This window comes from Schistocerca gregaria, chromosome 3 (genome assembly GCF_023897955.1).
Source record: "Schistocerca gregaria isolate iqSchGreg1 chromosome 3, iqSchGreg1.2, whole genome shotgun sequence".
In the NCBI taxonomy this organism is placed as follows: domain Eukaryota; kingdom Metazoa; phylum Arthropoda; class Insecta; order Orthoptera; family Acrididae; genus Schistocerca; species Schistocerca gregaria.
This window is the reverse complement of record NC_064922.1, coordinates 281,813,589-281,838,350: the sequence shown is the minus strand read 5'-3', so window position 1 is coordinate 281,838,350 and position 24,762 is coordinate 281,813,589. Positions and strand designations below refer to the sequence as shown.

At 42.5% G+C, this 24,762-nt stretch overlaps 2 protein-coding genes across 3 annotated transcripts in view; one reads left to right on the top strand and one right to left on the bottom strand.

Annotated features, from left to right (window-relative positions):
* The window catches only part of LOC126355628 (E3 ubiquitin-protein ligase Ubr3), a 259,907-nt gene that overhangs the window by 132,524 nt on the left and 102,621 nt on the right, over window positions 1-24,762 (bottom strand). The window lies entirely within an intron of this gene.
* The window catches only part of LOC126355629 (uncharacterized), a 33,808-nt gene continuing 10,679 nt past the window's right edge, over window positions 1,634-24,762 (top strand). Inside the window, exons 1-3 of the mRNA XM_050005993.1 lie at window positions 1,634-1,864; window positions 9,560-9,807; window positions 16,274-16,630. Of these exons, the coding sequence (XP_049861950.1) occupies window positions 9,592-9,807; window positions 16,274-16,630 (573 nt within the window). The 5' untranslated portion in view covers window positions 1,634-1,864; window positions 9,560-9,591. The remainder of the gene's footprint in view (window positions 1,865-9,559; window positions 9,808-16,273; window positions 16,631-24,762) is intronic.

Genomic DNA, 24,762 nt, shown 5'->3' with positions numbered 1-24,762 from the left:
GGGAGTTTGGTGGACAGCGGAAGTATTTAAACTCAGAAGAGTGTTCCTGGAACCACTATGTAGTAGTTATGGTCGTGTGGGGTATCGCATTGTCCTGCTGGAATTGCCCAAGTCTGTCGGAATGCACAATGGACATAAATGGATGTAGGCGAACAGACAGGATGCTTACGTACGTGTCACCGGTCAGAGTCGTATCTAGACGTACTGTGTCAGGAGTCCCATACCACTCCAACTGCACACGCCCCACGCCATTACAGAGCCCCCACCAGCTTGAACAGTCCCATCTCCGCTGACAATGCAGCGTCCATGGGTTCAACAGGTTGTCTCCATACCCGTACACGCCCATCCGCTTGATAAATCTGAAACGAGACTCGTCCGATCAGGCAACATATTTCTAATCATCAACAGTCCAATGTCGCTGTTGACAGGCCCAGGTGAGGCGTAAAGCTTTGTGTCGTGCGGTCATCAATGGTGCACGAGTGGGCCTTCGGCTCCAAACGCCCATATTGATGTTGTTTCGTTGAAACGTTCGCACGCTGATACTTTTTGATGGCCCAGAAATGAAATTTGCAGCAACTTGCGAAATGGTCGCACTTCTGTCACGTTGAACGATTCTCTTTAGTCATCGTTGGCCCGTTCTTGCAGGATCTTTTTCCGGCCGCAGCGCTGTCGGTGGTTTGTTCTTTTATCGGATTCCTGATATTCACGTTACACTCGTGATATGGTCGTACGGGAAAATCTCCACTTCATCACTACCTCGGAGATGCCATGTCCCATCACTTGTGCGCCGACTACACCTTCACGTTCAAACTCTCATAAATCTTGATAACCTGCTATTGTAGCAGCACTAACTGATCTAATAACTGCGCCAGACACTTTCTCCCATGTATAGGCGTTGCCGCCCACAGCGCCGTGTTCTGCCTGTTTACGTATCTCTGTATGTGAATACGCATGCCTATACCAGTTTCCTTGGCGCTTCAGTGTATTACACCAGTTAATAGCACTGCAACTAACAGTGATTCAACAGTATCCTGCGTGTCAAATCTCTATTTCTTCAACAGGTTCATGTAATCATGGCATCACAGTGTGCAAAAAGCACCTTGTTAGAAGCGTCTTAAATCTCCATCAACGACAACCGCTAATATCTCCTTGAATTTTAGCAATATTATCGCCACCTCTAAACCATAATTCAGATTCTTGTGAAAGAATTTAAATTGAGTTCCTCAGCAGCAATTCCTTAACATACATCAAAACAAATTTAAAAAATTCAGCTGTTCACCGCTGGTTCCCCGAATGAGCAATAACCGCTCGTCAAATTTAGTTTAAAAAACAGCCCAGTTCCTCATATTCAAGACGAATTCCGATGATTCTAGGACCTCTGTTTTGGTGGGATCCAGAAGTGCTATGGCAGTGTATTTATTTCGGCCCCTCACATACAGCAGGCGTTGTGGCATAATGCACGCCTTTGTGCTTTCGATTAAAGAATTGTCCCTGGTGCAATTGTCCCCCCACCTCCCTCCCCCGACCACCGTCATGGGGTATCCACTCGCTTTTCAAGTGTCGTCCTCGCACCCCTCCCCTCCCCCCCCCCCCCTTCTTCCTCCCAGGTCCACCAACACCGCTAGCCGCCGTGGCCAACATTCAGTACGCTGATCTTCGTGTAAGCTGTATCAGGCCTTCGCTTCCCCCTCCAGGCCCCCTAAGGGAGCACGTGATCCTACTGCTGCCAAGAGCCTCGCCTCGCACCGAGCACTTACGTCAACTCTTGCGAGTTCAACAGGCTGCCGGGCAGCTCTCTTCAGTTCGCGCCGCAACGCAGCAGCTACAGTTACACCAGCTCACGCACAACCGGAAGCGTGTCCAGGTGAGTTCAAATGCTGACTGGTGCGTGAAATGAGGACAGCCGGCTTTGCCTACGCCCACTGGTAATAATGCTACACTGCTGAATTATTCGATCATCTACTCTCTAAGAAAAGCTGCTTTGCCGTTACGCTACAAAAATAGATATAGCTTTCAATCCTTTCTGGCGAAAAACTACTAACAGAACAACAAAAGGCCACTTAATTACGAAAAGAACAATCCCGTTGAACTGTGCCGCATCGTCAATTCTCCGGCGAAAATACCAGCCTGCTTCTTAAAATTCTGTTGAATTTCATCTGTTACTTCACAGGACGTTTTGTGCTGTTGTTTATTACACACATAATTTACTCGTACATGAACTACTAACTGTTTGCAGCTTTCAAAAAGTTTGCACCAAGAAACCACTGGAACGAACGGCCAAAAAGACAGCCACTGTTCTTATCGTCCATGGGACTCTTGTCGCACAACACCCCCGGCCTTTATAAAAGGGTCTCCCTGTCAGATATGTAAGCTCAAATGAAGCACGCTGAGAAGTTGTAGAATTGCAATACTCATGTCACTTTCTATATATGGACTGCTGGAATGTTTACAGAAAATGATGTCAAACATGTTCACCGGAGCACATTGGCTTCTCACGCTATCTTTTGTATATCTTATTTTTCCATCAATCTTCCATCTGTTTCGTTATTTGTGAAATGTTTGTAAACATTTCGACAGAAAACTCTTCACATTTCTGCAATCATTAACAAAAAAAGAAACAATCGCACAACAAAGTATTTCGCTCAAGTTCATCATATTGCTTAAATGCTCTTTCAAATTTATCATCTTCCAACAGAGAAACGGCTGAGGTTGCTTACCTTCTAGTTTATTGACTGTAAATTGTAGCAGTAGGTAATCTTTTGGTGTCTTGGACATACTGCGATACTTGCTGAAACAGTTGTGAACGGATAACGAGCATGTAATTCAAAATCAAGTATTGTCCCGACAGGCATAATTAACCCGTTATGCTAACTAGGATTACAGTCTGGCGCATTTATATGAATTACATAGCGATATTTCAAAGTGTGGGGGAGAAAATATTCTTAACTTCTTTCTGTACCCACATTAACTTTAATAGATGTTTTAAAACGTCATTCGAAATTGCCTTGAAGGTAGACTAAACTAGCTTTGAATGTAACTACACTGGTAACTTCTTTTTCAACACCGAAAACGGGAGGGATTTCAGTTCCGCGGCAAGTATTAAGTTGCAAATGCAATATATCCAATTTGACAAATATGCACATCAATCCCAGAACCTGCTTTTATGGCGGGACTTTCTTGATGGATGGATGGATGGATGGATGGATGGATGGATGGATGGATGGATGGATGGATGGATGGATGAAAACATGGCGAATCCCTGTCAAGAAGTGGATGATACCACTCATCCTAGTTCGTGGATGCTAACTACTGTGTGTTAAGATCAGTGGTCATATCGGCAGTAAAAACGGGTGCTGGGCACCCGATGGCTACATTTATGTGGAGCCTAAGGACAGCAGTTGCTTAAGCCGGGTTCACACAGGCAACAAAAGTATCGCCACTGCGAATGGCGAACTGCAGTTGCTTTGTAGTTGCATGTGTGAACTCCTAGTTTTCGGTGGCGCCATTTAAGAAGCACAACTTTTGTCACGCCAGAAAAAGTTGAACTTGGTTCTACTTTGTTGCGCCATTTTGCCTTCTCCACAATCGAATAACATCATTCGATTGCTACCTCGCGGCTGGATTCACATCTTTCTAGTGCGTATTCGTTCGCAGATAGAGCTTTTGTTTGTGCGTTTGCTATTAATATGTCGAAAAAGTTGTCAACAGCGACAATTATGAGATCCCTGGAGGTGTATCAAGAACGAGAATGCCTTTGAAACCACATAAGCGAATCATACAAAGACAGAAATTTGAGAGAAGCTGCATTAATTGAAATAGTAAACACTATGCGTGAATATGTACCTGGAATTGCTGTAGCTACAACAAAATTAAAAATTCGAAGCATTCGAAATGCTTACATGAATGAACATAAAAAGGTACTGAAGTCACTTAAGAGTGGTGCGTCTATAGACGGTATTTATAAACGGAACCTTGTTTGGTTTGAAGGTGCAGACCGGTTCTTAAAACATGTAGTCGAGACGAGAAACACTTTGGTAAGTAATATTTTACATTTATTAAGTTTCCAAAACATAATATTTAGTAATATGTACAGCCGTTTAATCAGCTGAGATAGGTGACGCCATTTTGCAAACTGAGCAATTACGAAGAATTTGTGGCGTCCTGTGTGAACGGTAGCTCACAGCGCCACTCCAGAATGACTTGACTTGTGGCGATACTTCCGTTGCGTGTGTGAACCCGGCTTTACAGACATTCGTTGCTGCAAAATAATTAATCTTTGATTTTTCATAGAGTTTTTTTAATCATCAATGTTTCATGCGGCGGTCATTAAAGTGTTGGATGCAATCGTCACTGTTGTGGGTTTGGGGGGGGGGGGGGGGGGGGGGTCGTTATGCGCCCACAGATTGCCAGTAGTTCGCCACTTGTGATTTCTCAGTGACATTTGCTTACGAGTACGGTAAACTCTCCGTGTTACTTGTTTCAACGGCTTAAGGCAACATCTCCCATCCAGTGTACACAAGACGGTCCTATAAGTTTTCATTTTCGATGGACAAATACGAATCTGTTTCTGTGAAGTAATTGATACAATAAATGACAATGGGGATTCAGTGGCCAAGGGGATAATATTGTGGCCAAATTTTGTAGTTATTAAAGTTCGCGTATACTGATTAGTCAACAAAGAACTTAGATACTAAATGTGATTATTTTCTTTTGTGGTCATGTTAGTCTTTCTATCTTTTAATTCCTTAAAGCTCCTGAAAGTTTATAATAAAATAATAATACAAAGTACTTACAATTTGTATTTATTGAGGGAAAAGTGACATAAAATTCTAGGATCAACTGAATTTTGAAATACGGATCTTCAGATTTGGATTCTGAGATAATCAGTTGGAGAGCCTCAAGAAACGGGTCTTGGCATTTGTCCGGATACACAAACAGCCCAATTACGAATTTTCGTTTGTCCATTTCCCACAAATAAATGACTTGACAATATATCAACAATGACAATATCTGACTATATATCAGTTGCAATCGAAAAATCGCTGTATCTAATTACACGAGAAATCTGCAGAAGTCAGAATACAAGTTTCCGTGGAAATCACGCAATAAAATAAAATACTATCAAAAGAATGAATGAAACAGTGGGTTAGCAATGAAGCGTTTGGAGACAGTCAAGTTAATGGGTAACTTAACGAGTGATGTCCGAATACAGTGCGTTAATTTCTGGATATGTAGCTGGGAAACTATATGAACGAAAAAATTTGCTTGAAGCAACGGAATGCAGATTTGGATGAGAATGAGGAAAACAAGTACTGGATTGCATAAATTGGAGAAGGGAGGCAATGAACACGCGCGCTAACGTGAAACTTGTTTCCGACACACAAGAAGAGCAGGAGGATGAGGAACTCACGGTAATTTCGCTTCGCTGTTAGCTTCGTTGTTATAGTGGGTCAATGCCATTTCCTGAAACTGATGAGAAGATGCGAAAAGTCAATAATGAACAATTTGAAACATAAAATTCTTGTTGGAGGCTCTAAACAAAACACTGCAACAACTTAATTTGATAGTTTGGATAATATGGAAAACGAAGTTCGAAATCACAGACCAAAAGCCAATGTAAAAAAAAAATTAAAAAACTCTAAGAAAGGCAATACAAATTTATTAACCAAAATCTCGAGTGAGTTTTCGTTACGTCGATCTGATACAGATCAAACATTCGATACTTTAAGGACGGAGACCCTGCGTAAACACTGTCTCGTGATGACACACGACCTCGACCAGCATGCTGAAGATTTTCTGTCTGCGGAATAACATACTATATCGAGGTCAAAATAATGGCCTGTCGATAAGTGACAACCAGGTTGAAGGTCAAAGCTATTGATATGTGGAAGTCTGCGCGAGCTCTGCTTCGTTTACTGATCCAAGGCTGGCTCGTGTCATCCCGTTCAATACGCGAAAACTGCTTTCGTTTTTTTCTTAGCAGTTCTGCATTCCCTTTTTTCCCAATGCCTTGTTCGTCATTTTATGTTCGTTTCTTTCACTCCACTGCCTTGTGGCATAAGGAAGCAATACGAGTTCCAAAGACTTAAATGTCTGCTTCTTGAACCTTTTTACCCCTATAAGCAATTATGAACTGTAGAGCTCTCTTTACACCGGAACGAATGGGATAGACACTACGTACTTAGAGCCGCGATGCGCAAAACTTTGATATTCAGAGAGTATTACTTGTATTTCGCAAGGCAAGCGCACTAATTTTTGACAAAGCAAGCACAATAACGGGGGGAAGGAAGAATTCAGGTGAATTAATTTCTATGTAAATATGAAGTGTGTAGAGTACATATTCTTACACTTAACTGCAGCTTCAGCTTTCCTCAGCATTAGTCCAAAACTTTGTACGTTATGTCGGTTCACGCTTTTCACAACCTTCTCATTATGACTGAGGAGATCACTGATCACCAACATTACCCGAAGAAATGCTATCACTTACACTCTAGTTATTAGCAACAGGAGAAATTTATGTTAGTGATTCTTTCGCATTTCATGAGCTGCTATCTACCAGAGTTTTTGATGTCTGCAATGACATGTGCGGAGAACTTCAAGGATTTTATTAAAGGGAGTAAGAGGAAGGTAATGCCAAAAATATTACTCGCGAAATGTACATATGACCTGTCACTGTACAATCGACCTGCCACATAGGGTACTCGATAAAATTTGCTTATAGTTTATTAGACGACAGATAGTGTGATTCCGGATAATCATTTTTGTACATCATAAAAAGATCTCTCTAACATAACAGTGATACATGAGCAATATAATTACAGAGACCAAGAATGTAAGCAACGAGAATGATAAGGTTTACCGTATATTTTTTTAAAATTGTAATCACAATATCCTCCTTTTGTTTACTTTCAGGAAAATGTTTTCTTTTTAATAGAAAGAATTAAAATAATTTATCTTTTCTTTCTGTTTGCTACATATATCTATCGTTCACGCCTCACGTCGACAATAACAGAAGCAGACAAAGTGCCAAAAGAACAAGCGGAACACAAAGTGAAAAGCGAACCGAACACGACAGCAGTAAGGTCACTCAGGCGCGGGCTAGGTCACTCAGGCGCGGCTAGCGTTTACACAGGAAAATTCTCGTTCGCTGTTGCTTATTCTCTTATATTTGTTTCGGTGTAAAGGCGGCTTAACATTTAAGGGGGATACGTGGAACTTCTTTGACACAGCAAGGGCATCCGGCCACCATCTGCAACTAACTTTGCCAAATCCATAGTAACAGGGCAGACTCCGCGTTAAAGTGGGACAAAGGCCCAAGAAAATATGATAAATGATAGTGGACACTATTTATTTACAACTTAAGCAAAATTGATGTGTGTCTCAAAGTTTTACTGTCCTTCGAAGTACTCGGCAATGTGGAAGTCTCGGGATACCCTTGGCAGCGCTAGTTCGTATAGAGTGGTCTATTGCCCGATGAATCTCTGTAACAGTTCTGAAGCGAATGCCATGAAGCGCTTCCTTCGTCATAGGAATCGTGTTGAATTCACAAGGGCTTACGTCCGGGGAGTGTGGAAGGTGGTAAGCACTTCCCGGCCTCGACGATCGATAAATCTGTCACAAATTACGCCCTATGCGTCCGAACATTGTCCTGTAAAATGATGGTCTGAAGGAAACTTCGCCACTTATTTCTCCAAGCTGGTTGCAGGCCTCTTCCAAAAATGAACAGCTTACAGAAAGAAACGGCGACACTTTTCTGCAGGCCCCGCCCATCATTTTTCAGAACAATGTTCAGGCGCATATGGCACAAATTGTGTCTTGATTTGCTCGATCGACAGGGCTGGGAACTACTGTACCAACCACCACACTCCGGACGTATGCCCTTGTGGCTTCAACTCGATTCCCAAGATGAAGGAAGCGCTTCATCGTATTCGCTTCAAAACTGTTACAGAGATTCGTCGGGTAATAGATCATTTTACTGGTACAAACAACACAACTGGAGCTGCTAAGGGTATCTATCCGACGAGCTTCACCTAGCTGGAAAGGGTTATACACAAAGCTGGTGACTACTTCAAAGGACAGTAGAACTTTCAAACATGTATCTGGCTTGTATAAGACGTAAATAAATATATGCCACTATTAAACTTCCGGCTCTCGTATTTCAAATAGTGGAATTCACACCAACTGCCGACAGAACTTTTGCGTCGTCTGCTAACATGTTAACTTCCTATTGTCGCAGATAGTCTTGTTACTAAAACTAAACTCCGCCCGAACAGGCCATGAAGTCCCAACGGTACCGACCGGCCGCCGTGTATGTAATCCTCAGATCGCAGGCGTCTCTAGATGCGGATACGGAGGGGCATGTGGTCAGCACACCGCTCCCCCCGGCCGTATGTCAGTTTCCGAGACCGGAGCCGCTACTTCTCATTTTGCCTCACATGGGCTTAGTGCACCCCGCTTGCCAACAGCGCTCTGTAGACCGGATGGTCATCCATCAAGGTGCTAACCCAACCCGAAAGCGTTTAACTACGGTTATCTGACGGGAACCGGTGTTACCACTGCGGCAAGGTCGTTGACATAGTCTTGTTGCAGTAGTGAATTTTGTGTCGTCTCCCTTTTTATTGACTGTATTCTTTGCTTTCATGATGTAGTGCGAGCGCGGCTGTTGCATAATGTCTTTATATTATATTCTGTAGTGCGCTCTCACGAGAGAGACCACATAACTGAAAGGTAAAAATTATTTTAAAACATATAAAAACTGAAAATGCCCGCAACGTGCACAAATAAGGACACAGATATCTAATAAAGTTTTTCAGTTTTTAATGAAACTGCTTTAACAATAAAATAGTTTTACTGGCGAAAAATTAACTTTGGACGAATGGATAAAGCATAAGGACGATTCTGTTCACATCAGTACATAAACTTTGACATATAACTTTGTCAAGACCAACCATTCATAAATTCTATTACTGTTACTGACGCCTTAAAGCTGAGAGTATATTATCACTTTCGGGGAATATCATGTGTTCTACAACGGCGATCCTGCATAATCTCAGTTTCGCCATTCAGTGCTAGGCACTGCCGCATGATACGGTGTGGAGGTCCAGTGTGGGTTGGCCTTAACCCCCCCACCACCACAACAACAAAAAAAACAGTATTTTTCAACCTGCACGATATATTTCCTCATTTTGCATACTTACTAAAAACTAACGATAGAGAAATTTAGTTGCTTGAAAAAACACCACACACACACACACACACAAAAAAACCTCTGCTAATCTTTCGTTCTCCGGGGTTTGAAGAATTCAGCCTGACTATTGCTGATTAAAGCAGATTTATACAAGGTCTATGGTGCTTATTTTGTATGGTGTATTGCTAATGGCCCTTTAGTCTAGTGAGTATTGAACGCAGGTTGTGGACATCGCTTTCCGTAGGTGATATTGGTATAACCCGATTAAGTAGTTGGGCTTCGCGCTCTACCAGCTCTTATGCCAATTCGCGGCAGGTATGTGGCAACAGTGGGACGGAAGATGTCCCACTAAACACAGCGGTTTTGTTGCAGGCTGCCCCATTCTACTGTAAGTGACGCGCAATATGCGTCAGCTGCTGTGGCTGCCTGTGTTGCTGGCTGCGCTGCGGCCCACAAGCAGCATCAACTTCCACGACATCAACGAATTGGTGATCGTCCTCACCAAAACGCTGCCCAACGTGATCCACGTGGCTGAAGCCAACAACGGCGAGGAAGATGGCCCTAGCATGCCAATAAAGGCCAATAAGGAAGAGAGGGAGCTCATGGGCCGCTTGAAACAGGTAAGATTCCTTTCTGGTTCGAGATTTATATTACCTATATCGTAGTTGGTCAACATTATGTGTTGCTCATTGTCGGCGCAAACCTTTAAACCTGCCGACACTTCGGCAACTTGGCTGTCAAGTATATCGCTTTCAATCAAACTATCGAGTGGAGTAGTGGTTCATTTCATTTCAAGAGCACGGCCAACGTCCTTCTCCATCACTGACATAATCCGAGCTTGTTCTCCACCTGCAATGGCCTCCATGTAAACGAAACATTAGACCCACTCTTCCTTCCTTCGTTTTTCAATAAAACTGTATTGTCTGCACACATTTCTCCTAGTTCGGCACATCTGTTCATCTGCCATACTTAGTTGGAACAATGCACCATTGCTGCTTCAGGCATACACTTCACTATGAGTACTACTGTACGCGTATCTTTTTCTATGCAGAAATTGATATCTGGTCTATTTTTCATAAATGTTACTCGAATCAATTTGACATGCTAATGACTATCCCGAACCGTTCAGAATATTTTAGGCCCTTTGGGAGAGTTCCGAATTCACTTTGGAAAGTACTCACTCATGCGCCAAAAATACAAATGGGGTATGATTGCCCTCAGCGAATACGTCACAATGTGTATTTCAATTAAGTAGATCGGTTAATCAAAGCTTTTTTAAAACCAGTTTTAAGAAAGATAAGCTTTTGTTGGATTCTTTATGTAGGCGTCGACTAAAAATATGAACAGTTAAATGAGGAAGCAAACGACTTGCCATTTATTAATATAGAATGATGTACAAACATAGTTAGGATTTGACACAGTACCTTACTCTGAATCTCTTCTCCTGATGTTAGGAGACAACGAGAGTTAAAGAAAGATGGAAACCACTAAGCTTTCATCTGGCTAACGATAGTTACCATCTTCCAGATGCCATCTTATAACAAATCAAAAATTTTAAATACACAATAAGAACATGTGGCATGTAATAGTTCTTGTTTAAAAATAAAATGTTTGCCAAACTGAAATTGTGGTTTGTACTTTAAGGTTCATGTATGCCCTTGTGTAACACTTCGTTGATAGGACAACAGGCTGGGCAGTTTAATAAATACACTACTGTGTCACTATAAAAGACGTTGCTATAAGAATAAACTGCGCCGTTAACGGAAATGGCTCAAAATCAACTTTAAATGAAGACAAAGGATACTGCTGTTTTTTTCATGTCTATTTCTTTAAAATCCTTGAAGAATTCTTATAAAAACGTTACCACAGCAAAAAGAAATGCGTCCTGGGATTTTCATTGAGGTTCGCGAATGACGCACGTAATTATCAATTTAAACTACGTGTGCAACCGAGTACTCTCTTCTTGACACGATCACTTCCAACAATAATGCAGTAAGGATTTTTGTTTCCAGAGACAGTCGTGAAATCAGTGTTTTGTCTACAGACCCATGGTTTCCATGGAGCTGAGAGATGATTCTGGCCATATAAGGTATCCATGAAAATTTGGCTTGATTCATTGGTATAAAGCAGAATATAACTTAAGAGTTGGACTGAGACTTGATTTTTATAAGACCCATTTGCTGCCGAAAATATCAAGGAAATCAATTCGAAGAGGTCTGATATGTGTAGGTGCTATGAAGACAATGTTGTGGTCATTATTATAAACAGTTAATGTCTGTCCATACAGCAAGAGCTGAACATGCTGGGGCAAGCCATTTACTTAGAAGAATATTTGTACCCATGAATGTAAATGTTTATATGGAACGGGTCTTGACATTGCCTGTATGTAGACAGCTGATAAACAGTTCTGATTAAAGTTAGATAAATGCTCTGTTTGAAGCGAAGCAAACACAAGATCTTTTAGAAGTAGCTGTTTATCCAAAATATACATAAAGACAAAGTACCTCTCAATATTAACAGTACATTAGCTCTAGTCATAAGTTGTTGTTAGTATACCTTAGTCCGCCCCCCGTAGATGAATGGTCAGCGTGATTGATTGTCAATCATCTGGGCCCGGGTTCGATTCCCGGCTGGGTCGGGGAATTTTCTCCGCCCAGGGACTGGGTGTTGTACTATCCTCATCGACAGCGTGTCACCGTAGTGGCGTCAAACTGAAAGACCGGCACCCGGCGAACGGTCTGTCCGACGGGGGGCCCTAGCCATACTATTAAATAAATAAGTATACTTTACAGAAATAGCCTGCAGTGGTTGCTTCTGCCCATCCTTCAACATTGAGATGTTCTAAGCATATGCCAGCAGCAATGCCTCTACAGAGGAATGAGACACAGCACAGGAGAATACCTGTACAATACGCCATAAAAAAACTATTAATGCTTTCGTTCGCTTCCAACAAAATTGGTCGTTCCGGAATAAGCACACATTGTTCCTTCAGTTTGGCGTCGGTCTCATCAGTATTTCCTACACTCCCTCAAACGGCACCAAACATGTAATTCACACACAACACAACATTTCAATAACGAAGCCGCGTTCCAACGGATTACTTTCTAAACGTAAGCCTGGAGAGCACCTAAATACTGTCCTCTTTACAGATTTAGTCTCCCTGCTTCAAACACCCAGTGCCAGATCAAATCATCGCTCAGCCACTCGAATTTGGATTTTTTCGTGTTTTCTATAAACAGTTAAGGAGGAACTCGGAACGCTTGCTTTGTCAAGGCCAAGCCTGAGTTCCTGCTCTATCCTTGTCTAATGACCAGGATGTCGACAGGATATTAAATTCTGATATCCTTCCTTTTAAACTATATGCTGTTATTACTGTTGCTCTCCTCCTCACACCACCTCCATATACGTTTACGGTATACGTTAATGGAAATTGAACAAAATAGTGTCAGAAATGCGTCTTATGTCGTCATCCACATCTCTTCATGAACGGACTATAACGCACGAAACAGGAATCTTACATGAAGAACAAAATATTTAGGAGACGATAACTAGTGACATGGGCCGGGTAAATGCCCAGTAGGCAGGACATTTATAAATGGCCATTTGTCCAAAGCAGTTTAAAAAAGTACTTTTAAAGTTTTTACTGCTAGAATGTATAATTTAACAATGTTAGAAGTTAGTAAATATTTACATTTAAATATAAATGTCTGATTGCCTTTATTACTAAGAACGAAAGGAAAGAAGTGCGAAGCTTTTTTTTCCTTCTTCTTCTTCTTCAACTAACATTCCAACTGGCTGTACCAAAGAAGGGCGCATGTCCTTGACAGCTGCTTATACTTTACAATGCCCTTTTCATTTTTACCAGTTCTACTCTTTTCTTCTTCTCCCTCCCACTCCCCCCCCCCCCCCCCCCCCTCAAACACACTGCGAACGCAGCTGTGCTTTGAAAAGTCGGAATAAAGAGAATAACACTGTCCTAAACAGACGGCAAGTGTTTTTTTTGACAATAAATGTATAGTTAAATGTTAAACTGTTTCGGGGAGGAGAGGGGGAATCTTTATTGTCAGATGTAGTGACATTTGAGACAACCTATATTTTCTTTTCTGCTCCTTTCTTTATCTTCCTTTCATATGACTGCACTGTTGTGAAGAAGACTAACATAAAAAAGATTAAATAACAAAGAATCGATGCCCAAGACACTGGAAATGTTCGATTCCAATAACTAGTCAATTCCTAGAAAATTGCTATTCTTGTACTTGTGGAATTTGAATCTGCACGTGACTCGTCACTAATTAAAATCATAATGGATAATCTTTTTTAGTATTTTTGCAGTAGTAAATAAAAATACTACCTACAGGCTACCTACTTAATATAAACTATACTTCATTTCAATAATTACTTTTAAACTTGAGTTTTTTTTACTATGTGCTCCCCAAGAATTGGCCTCATTAAAATGTATAGTTATGCTTACAGTCCAGTTTATTTCCCCTATTAACACCTCCCTAACTCTAAAGCAACTTTTTCAACTTGGTTACCCAACCACTATACAAGTAGTGTTGCAAAGCGCCTTTTCCAATACAGAATATCAGTTCCAAATTTTTTATAAGCGCAATTTATCAATTAATCTTTAAAATGCACAAATGCCCATCACTTATGAAGTTTGAGGCTCTCTGTACCACTATCAAGCATTTATCCTGGGCACTTGCCTCAACTTACAAAAGCCCAGGCATTTTACATCACTACCATAACATCGCAGAAACGGTTACAGGTATTAGATTATGTTTCCCAAACTAAACGTAAAGCATCCTGATCTGCGTTTACTATTTTTCTCCACATATTTTAATGACAACTGGTTTATCTATTTATTCATCATCAGCTTTTCCACACAAGCGACTCATCATTTGATGCCCACTCTCTCCTGTTTTCCCAAGTACACATTCACTCATGCCAGTCCTCCTCCTCCTTTTTCTTGTGCTAATCTAGAATTAGGGCTTGGGCCTCTTTCGGCCTCACCATATCTTCTTTGGCATTCCCACAATTATGGATGTATTCCATTGCTTGTCGAGGGATTCTCTGAGCTGACATACAGAATACATACTCTTTCCAATCATCTTTCGTGGGATTACTTTTTCAGTCGATGGCTACACCACTAGGGGTTTCCTTATTTCTTCACTTCTTATTCTGTAAGCTTTTCTCTGATCTAAGGAAAGTCATTTATGATGCTTCAAGTTGTGTTAAGTCTTCTAATCTTAAATGTCCAACTTTCTACTCCATTTAGTACTGAGGGTAGTGTCATGACTATCAAATTTCATCTGGGTCTCTCCTCTAGTTTTGCCCTTCAGTTTTCTTTTCACGCCACATACGTTGATAGGTATTCATTTTCTTATTTATGTCACATCCTAGATACTGGAAATGGGACACCTATTATCATGTTGTTATATTATTGATGATTATTTTAGTCCTTATAGAGTAATTTGCAGGAAAGGCCAGTGTCAGTTCTCGCTACTGCTTGTGCTGGCGCCCATTCAAACGTGGTGTCGTCAAGCGGCATCTCGTGTCACTTGGGCCTTAAACCGTCCCCGATGGCAACTTGAGGAATACAGGAAACCCCAATCACAGCTGAGGAAGCTTTATTAATAAAGCGAAATGCACCTTATTAAAAATATATAATTTTTACCATGCTCAGAATGCAAAAAAGTAAAACTTTATTTAAAAAGTGTGTGTACACGACGATATAAATAACTTCATAACTAGCGTTTGAGTGAGTGGTGTGATAGGAACCAACCGCCAGCCAATCTCAGTTCTTTCTTGAGCGCCACGTGATGGGTAGATAAATCTACATATTCCGCAATCCACTGACGCTGCTCAGCTGACGGCTCTCTGTACCACTATTAGTCGTTTCCTTTCCAGTTGAATTGCAGACTGAGCGAGGGAATAACGATTGTCTACATGCCTCCGCACGAGCCCTAATTTATCGTATCCTCGCGGTTCTTACGCGAAATGTATGCTGCAGTAGGATCGTTCTGCAGTCAGGTTCAAATGCCTGGTTCTCCAAATTTTCTCAATAGTGTTTCCTCCAGGGACTCGCATTTGAGTTCTCGAAGCATCTCCATAACACTTGAGTGTCGATCGAACCCACCGGTAACAAATTTAGCAGCCAACCTCTGAATTGCTTCCGTGTCTTCCTGTAATCCGACTTGGTGCGGATCACAAATACACTAGCAGTACTCAAGAATAGGTACAAGCGTCCTGTATGCTGTCTCCTCTATAGATGATGTACGCTTCCCTACAATTCTCCCAATAAGTCTAAGTCGACCATTCATTCGCCTTCCCTACCACAATTCTCATATGCTCGTTCCATTTCATATCGCTTTACAACGTTACACTCAGATATTTAAAGGACCTGACCGTATCATGCTGTGCACTACTAATGCTGTATCTACAGGTTTGTTTTTCCTGCACATCCACATTAACTTACAGTTCATTACACCAATTATAAATTTTGTCAAAGGCGTCTGGTATCACCCTACAGTCAGTCATCTTTGAAACCTTCCGAGCATCATCATCAAATAACCGCAGATTGCTGACTACCCTGTCCGATCATTTGTGTGAATAGAAAATTATAGCAGTCCTATTACACGTCTTTGGGAAACTCCTGGCGATACCGTTGTCGCCGATGAAAACTCGCCGTAGTGGACAACATGGTGGATTCTATTACTTAATCAGTCTTTAAGCCACTAACATACTCCGTACGCTCGTTAACAAATGGACTACCGTGTGAAATGCTTCTCGGGAATCTAGAAATATACTGTTACATCCATAGTTTGCAGAAACCATGAGCGAAAAGGGCAAGATGAGTTTCGCACGAGCGATGTGCTTTCTGAAACTGTGCCGATTCGTGGATATACGCTTTTCGGTCTCTAGGAAATTTATTATACTCGATCTGAGAATATGTTCCAGAATAAATGCTAAGCTCTGTCAAGTATAGCTGGCTGTACACCGATAACATTGCACCTAACAAATACAACCTGTCTATTGACTTTTTTAAAAAAAATTTACGGAGCCTTTTCACCGGTACTGTTACAGGTGGAGTACCAGCTGGACCGCGTCGCGATGCACAGCGCGGAAGCGGCACGCCAGGCCGCTATGCTAATACGCACACTGCCGCAGCATCTGCGCTTCGAACTACAACTGTCTGAGCTCGACAGGCTGCTGTCCAAGGTGCGCGTGGTAGACGAGCAGCTGCAAGAGTACGTGATTAACGGCTGGGACAACGAAACCAACGGCTGGATCATCGAGCGGGCCACAATCGAGGACTTGGCGTTCAGCATCGTGTCGCACCGCGAGGGTTCCGTGCGGGCCGCACTCGACCGCCTGGACGATCTGCTCCAAGGCTCCTTCCACGGTTCCCCGCTTCTTATCAGACTCGCCCTCTCTATGCGTGTAAGTATGGATACCGTGCTTCTTCAGTAGACACAATGGAGCTCTCAAACAAACGGCCGAGTGCTAAACGTGGTCGGGTCTTCATTAAAACAGCGCTTCACGATGTACATTATTCAACGTAGATTGAACCCTAATGTAAACAATGTTTAACACATGAATTTTTCATTGGACAGCTGCTTTCTCTGCCCCGTGTGTGTGTGATCATGTCGTTCGTGTTCGACGCGATAATTTGTGGAGTTCCTTCAAGTCCTGTAGCACGACATAGGTGCAGGAAACCTAGAAAATATGTAGAAACAGATGGCGCTTAACGTTTGCGAGAATTTATATATACAGGGTGTTACAAAAAGGTACGGCCAAACTTTCAGGAAACATTCCTCACACACAAAGAAAGAAAATCTATTATGTGGACATGGGTCCGTAAACGCTTACTTTCCGTGTTAGAGCTCATTTTATTACTTCTCTTCAAACCACATTAATCATGGAATGGAAACACACAGCAACAGAACGTATCAGCGTGACTTCAAACACTTTGTTACAGGAAATGTTCAAAATGTCCTCCGTTAGCGAGGATACATGCATCCACCTTCCGTCGCATGGAATCCCTGATGCGCTGATGCAGCCCTGAGGAATGGCGTAACTGGTTCTCCCGTAGCACTCTCCATACAGTGACGCGGTCAACGTTACAGCAGCAAGTCCTCTGACGCTGACATTTGGGTTATCGTCAACTGCACAAAGAATTGCCTCGTCCATTGCAGATGTCCTCGTCGTTCTAGGTCTTCCCCAGTTGCGAGTATTAGGCTGGAATGTTCCGGGCTCCCCAAGACGCCGATCAATTGCTTCGAACGTCTTCCTGTCGGGACACCTTCGTTCTGGAAATCTGTCTCGATACAAACGTACCAAGCCACGGCTATTGCCCCGTGCTAATCCGTACATCAAATGGGCATCTGCCAACTCCCCATTTGTAAACATTGCACTGACTGCGAAACCACGTTCGTGATGAACACTAACCTCTTGATGCTACGTACTGATGTGCTTGATGCTAGTACTGTAGAGCAATGAGTCGCATGTCAACACAAGCACCGAAGTCAACATTACCTTCCTTCAATTGGGCCAACTGGCGGTGAATCGAGGAAGCACAGTACATACTGACGAAACTAAAATGAGCTCTAACATGGAAATTAAGCGTTTCCGGACACATGCATAACATCTTTTCTTTATTTGTGTGTGAGGAATGTTTCCTGGAAGTTTGGCCGTACCTTTTTGTAACAGCCTGTATAAAGCGGCCGTGAGGGCATCGCAACTGCAGGTTAAAATACGCGAGCTATGACACTCCTAACACAAGCGTACCGTAATAATCATATGTGGCTTACAGGAAGTATAGTCCAATGAGGTAACAAACTAGGAGGAATACTTGCTGCAACGATTACATCCGTATTAAACTTACGACGAACAGAGTCTGTCCTACGCAAGTCTCTTCATCCTTGCGTAACTTTAGCGCCTTACATCCTCTCAAGCCTTGGTGTCCACTGCAATGTTTACCCCTGCACTTCCCCCAGTGCCCAATGACTAAAAACTATGGGCAGATTCTTTCTACAATGGTGATAATGCTTTGGTGGGAATTCCACTCGCTATGACTGCTCAAAAAATGAGGATGTTCGCTCAAGTTGTGTACAAAATGAAGGGAACTCGTCTCCATTGGTCCGAAGGCAGGGAAGCTCCGTAGCGGAAATAGGTCTGCTATCTGACCCAGGTGGAGGGAAGACCAACAAAGCGGTGAACGGACAATAGAGTGGCTGCACTCCTCTCTCCTTCCACTTACCTCTTTTCGTCTTCTAATGGCGAAACTGTCAACTACCACAGCAAATAAATGCTTTAGTAGGTGTGTACCCTACTTGAGCTTTCGCTCGGGCGTACTGTCTACAAACTTACTTAGCGCTACTTTTCGGGAAAAAAATGAGGAACGGGAACGGAAGAAGATTCTCCCCTCACGATGACATTCGCGGGTAGCAATTACACAAAGGGTATACATCACACACTGTTTCAATTAGAGAAGCAATATCCGGGTGTTACGACGTACGGGAATCAAGACTGATTATATGTTTCATATTAAATAAAAAATTTCTAATAACTTACCAGATGAAACCAGCAGTATCTAAAGCTACAATATAAATATCAGTTCTCCAAAATACTAACTAGGACGCTGCTAGAGCGCTGAGATATACACTGATCAGCCACAACGTTATGACAACCGACTTGCTATCTATATAAACCCGTCTAGGCAATAACAGAATCGCCTGGCGGGGACTGACTGCTTGTCATATACACACGCACGGTACATGCAATACCAAACAGTGTGCAGAATGGGGAAGTCTCGCGATCTTTCCGAGTTTGACCGAAAGCATATTCTGATGGCCCGGAGGCTCAGCACGAGTATTTCGGAAACGCGCAACTTGTCTAGTATCCGAGGAATGCTGTGGTCAGTGTCTTCAACACGTGGCGAAACGGCGTTGAGTGGCCAACCCTCATTACAGATGTCGGACGTCGTAGGCTGGGCAGACTGAGAAAACATGACAGGTGGCGAACTGTGGCGGAACTAACATCAGACTTTAATGTTGGGCAGAGAACAATTGTGTATGAACACATACTTCACCTAACACCCCGAAAGATGGACCTCCGCAGCCGACGAGCCATGCATGTGCCAATATTAACACCACGTCGTCGGCAACTACGACTGAAATGGGCAAGTAACCATCGGCACTGGACGTTGGTGCAGTGGCAGAGCCTTGCATGGTCTGATGAATCCCAGTACCTTCTTCATCATGCTGACGGGAGGACGCGAATCCGTCGTCTTCCGGGGGAATAGTTCCCTGACACCTGTACTGCGGGATGCAGACAAGCTGGCGGCAGCTTCATTATGTTCTGGGGAACATTAACGTGGGCATCCATGGATCTACTAGAGCTCGCGCAAGGGATCATGACGGCCAATGAGTATGGTTGCAAACGTATACCCTTTATGACGATATTGTTTCCCGACGGCAGTGGTATTTTCCAACAAAATAGTGCGCCGTGTCACAAGGCCAGGTGAGTGATGGAGTGGTTCGAGGAACACAGTGACAGTTCCAATTGATGTGCTGCCCCCCCCCCCCCCCAACTCGCCAGATTTGTATCCAATCTACTACATCTGGGAAGTGATTGAACGTGGAATTTACGGGAATCGCGTGACTTTTATTTGCAGATGTGGTGCCAAATCCCTATAGCGACCTACCACGGCCTCGCTGCTTCCAAGCTACTACGCGTCGCCGACGTTATACGTGACATACCGACTATCAGATAGGTGGTCATAATGTTCTGCCTCATCAGCGTGTGTAATTCCTAAGTTTGATCTTAGCCGGTGGATTGTGCTCTGCACGAAGCCTTCAGACTTTTGCCGAAAACACTGGAGAGAGGTGAAGAACCAAATGCCACTTTTTATGAACGCTGTAATTTGCTTTCGTAGTACTATCATATTACCGTTGCGTATTTTCTACTCTTGGAAAAAGGAAACTGATATTTCGCCCCGCCCGTAAAAACGAAACTTTTCTAATTAATTGGCTTAAGCAACCCTCCGTGGTCTCTGAGCTAACAGTGACATACGATCTACTTTCTTTTTTACTAATTTGAAATCAAATTAACGCATTATGGACCATTCCAATGGTTGGTAAGTCATGTGTGTGAGGTCGTCCTGATTTGAATACAATCTGCTATCACAAGCAATCACTTGTCGCATTATATCGCCTCAATCTTAAGGCTCATCCTCTGACATCTCGATTGTGTTTTTAGGTAAAGTAAAGTCGTGATCTAGTCGAATCTGCTACCGACTGAAGATCAATGAATTGTTAACTGCCGAGAAGAATTATTATCTGTCATTATTAAGTGTTGTAATACGCAATACTTGGAATACTGAGATTATAATGAAAATCACATACGCTGACGGACCTGACGGTGAAGCAACAACCTTATTCCTCAAGTCTGCTATAAGAGACTGCAGTACCTCGGGAAGGAGTGGTAAGGAGCTTTGAACGCCGCGGTCGAGCCTGCTGTAAACGGTGAATGCATGATTCTAGCCTCCGCAACGAGATACAAGCTTCGATACCTGGCCCGTATACACCACGCGGAGTCGCCGACTGATTAACAGTCTCTCTAGTTTTCAGCTGACTGTGAATATATGCATTTAATTCTTACATATACAGTCTTACGATACCATCTCAGGCTTTGCTTAAAAAATTAAAAGTAAAGTTAGGGAGATAGTATACAGTGATACCCGAAAGCCTAACCTGCTTTGAGAGAAGGTTGGACAAAGTTCATAACGTTACGTTAGCGTTTATAAAGCGGTATGTATTCTATCGGCTGGAAATGTGCTTAATCCGAAAAACTGCTCATGGGTGTATTTTTCCATCATCGCACTTTTGTAACAAAAAAACGTCATTATAGCGAGTGACGCTGAGGGTGAAATGTCCGTCAACCATCGATGTATGACATCACAGAAAGGCTGAAAGGAAACAAATACAGTCACAGTCGTCTTGGCTGAATCACGGTAATGGTTAATACTGAATACATGCGACACGAAAGTATTCTCGTAGACGGAACTGAAAAAATCGAGTTGTTCTGTATAACAGTGCACTAGTTGGCCATGAATCATAAGTGATGTGATCTCTCAGGTTTTCTCAACGTGACTAATAGTGTGCTTTGGCAGAAGACCCGGAGCACACAATTACTGACTCTTAGGTGTCAGTCACTACTGAAACTACAACTAATACACAATTTATAAGGCAGTTCATTAGACTATTTTGACAACGGCAAAGGGGAAACCAAGCGCATTGTAAGTTAAATATTCGTTGGCGTGTTTCATGGTCACTTGATGTCATTTGTTTTGACAGTGGCGATCGCCAAAGCACACAAGTTGTGAAATTTGCGGTTTCCCAATTCCTTGTGAGATTCAGTCTATGTGCTTGCCTTATCGCTAAATGCGTCACACACAGATCAGTCGAGGAAGCGAGTTCCTGCACAGCAGCGGAAGTGAGTCAAAGTAAGCGAAGGCCGCCGGGAAGACGTTACCGGCGGTTGTGTAATTCCCCCTCCCCCCAAACTTCCTGATACGCTTCTAGACAAATCTGAGACTTCGTAAACCTCGTTGGATTATGTCTTGGATAGTTCTTACAATTTTCTTTTACGTATATTACAATTGCCAATCTGAAACAAAGCGGTGTGAAGCAATTTAAGAACTACTGAGAGTTGTTGTGGAACATAAGGAAAACAACAGATACTGAAGTACTAATTTTTATTAGCAGATAATTTTAGATGTTTCATTTTTGTCTCTGAAGAAAGAGGAAGACAATGGAGAAAGCGTTGTCAATTCGTGAAGGAATGTGTGTTTGCCGAGAAAATCTTCGGGTACCTTTGTATTTGTACTACTAAATGTTTTCCCTCGTTTTGCTCAGGTTAATTATGAGAAGTACGATGTGAGAGCAGAGACAAAACTAGTTAGTACCAAACTGAAAGGTCATTTGTCGAAATTGCGACTGGCTGCGGTGTCATCAAACTACTTTCTTCCTCTATATGGAGAACACGGTCTGCAGCAGATGCCAGCGGCAGCTATTGTTTTCTCGTCACTATCTCCAACGCACAACACATCAAATAAACAAAGACAATTGAAGGTGTTTGTTAGGTTAACAGTCACGTGAAGGAGAGGTGAAAACTGAAAATATCAAAAATAAAAACGTAAGAAACTAAGCCTGTTCGAGAATGAAGAAAAAAAGAACTGTTAACATACGGAGTGAACTTCACTGATTATCAATGTAAAGACTAAATACAAGAAGCAAATGAAAACAATGTCAAGCTGATAACGTAGTCGTGGGCCACATGTGTTTCACGGTCAGATGTGTGCTGTGAACTATGTCAAATTTCCCCCTTGTTTTTCTCCCGTTGCATTAGATACAAAGGTAGTCGAGTATCATCGCCGCACGCTAATGGAGCCCACGGATGCATGTGAGTGCCGCGGGGAAGGGGCGGGGGGGGGCGAGCATCGTTACAAAACCTTAGGCTTTGGAGCGCTTGACGCACTAAAATTAGTATGGCACATATTAGGCATGCATGTCAAACTTCTTACAGTTTTAGCGATCAGAAGTTGTAATCGGACACTCGACACGCTATACTGGTTCCATCTTTGTACTACACCTATTCATTAATAGCCGTCCGTCATAGTTCTTCAGTAACCAAATAATCTCCCTGCATTCATAGTTCACCCCGTGTATAACAGTGAACTACAACTCCACCGACAAACCTTCTAAGGCGGTAGTATCGATTAAAACAAGAAGAAAAAATCCTAAACATTGCCTCGAAAGAGAATACCTTAAGAAGTATGAGCCACTGTTCATCTTCGCTCCTGTGAGAAACATCTACTGAACAAGGGCTTTAGAGCTCCTGTCTACTGGATTTTTTTTCTTGCTTTGGACCATACCATCACCTCTGAAAGTTTGTTGATGGAGTTCTGGTTCACATTGTATTTTTTCTGCCAATTGGCCTCATAAAGTTCCTGGCGAGTGTTAATACGATTTTTTCAAGTAGCTGAATGGGGGTTACAAACATTAAATAGCAGTCAACTCATAGGACCACTATACTCATTTCAAATCTTACACGAGAATACATAGGCTGGAAACTTAGGAGCTTCACGGGTACCAAAATTAAGACGTTTTAGTTGGTAAACTAATTCTGTGTCACTTAGTTAAAAATTTAAAAAATCACTCGAGATGTATTGTAATAAGGCTCCAATAAAATCTGCTGTGCACGTGATTGTGTTATTGCATGTATCAAACTGTGCCTGTGGCTTCACTGACTCCAAGGACTTATAAATATTTATGCAACCGACTATAGAGAATATGTGCTTCCCAATGTTAGTCATTACATTTAGTAACACAAAGGCTTTTAATAGGAAAAACGTCAAGAATTGCATCTTTTTCGGGATCGGGGAGCAGCGATTTTAAAATTACTAGGAGGTACAGGAAAACAAAATTAACAGGAAATAGACTAGGATAACAGATGTAATTAATTTTGTAACAATTATCAAATGGTTATGGGCGGCAAGAGTGCTCTTACCCGAGGGCAATTTGGTGAGGGGGGAGGCGGGGGGGAGGGGGGTCAGTCTTCCTCGTTCTAAGGGGATGGTAAAAATAGTGTAGCCAGGTGTTTACTTCTCACGAAAATGATCCAACAGGTTTCTAATAGGGTCAGAGCTGGAACTTTTTTATGGCTACTTATGAATCGCTATTCGCGTTTCAATATATTAAAAACACATTTCCAGGTCGAACTCCCCCCCCCCCACGAACTATCGTATGGACGCCCTTGATGGGTGAGATATGTACCCCGGCAAATGGGAAACTCATCGCTGGCATATCAGCGAATAACACGCAACAATGAAATAATTAAAGTTAATTAGATTACATTAGAAAACTTATAAGATGAACATGTATGCGTATGACTGAAAACTAATGCATAAACAGATCGAGTCTTATCAAGCAGTGAAGAGAAACCAGTCTCCACTCGTTACGTACTTCCGGAAATTATGATCACGAAGTGGATTCAGAATACGGTAGGGCATTTTTATTTCCGATGAGATGTTCATACCAGCTGATTAACGAAACAGAAGTAAAACCTAATTACAACATTTAAGTCGCAACAGACATATCACAATAGAAATAAACGGATGCGGCTACAACGGATTTCTTTACATAGCTTGCCGCCTACATATTGCAGAGTCCCTGGAAAAAATACTTTGCTTTGGACCGTGTGTTGTTTCTTACGTTTAACGTGCGCCCTGAAACAAAAGGATAACAACAACGAAGAAGAAGGAAGCCCTGTTCTTATCAACAGCGGATGCGGTCCGGACGCGCCCTATCACTGTCTATGCCTTTTCTCGCCGCAACCCGATAGTTGGCGTCCTGCTCTTGCCCGTGTAGTCAGCCACATAGCGAGGTAACGTCACGGTCTGGGTGCTACGTAAGCCGCGTGCCTATGATCCCAGGGTCACAGTTCAAAGGTCAACTACGAATTCTGGCGTGCCGCACTAAGGAACACGCCTGAAACAACGGCACATCACG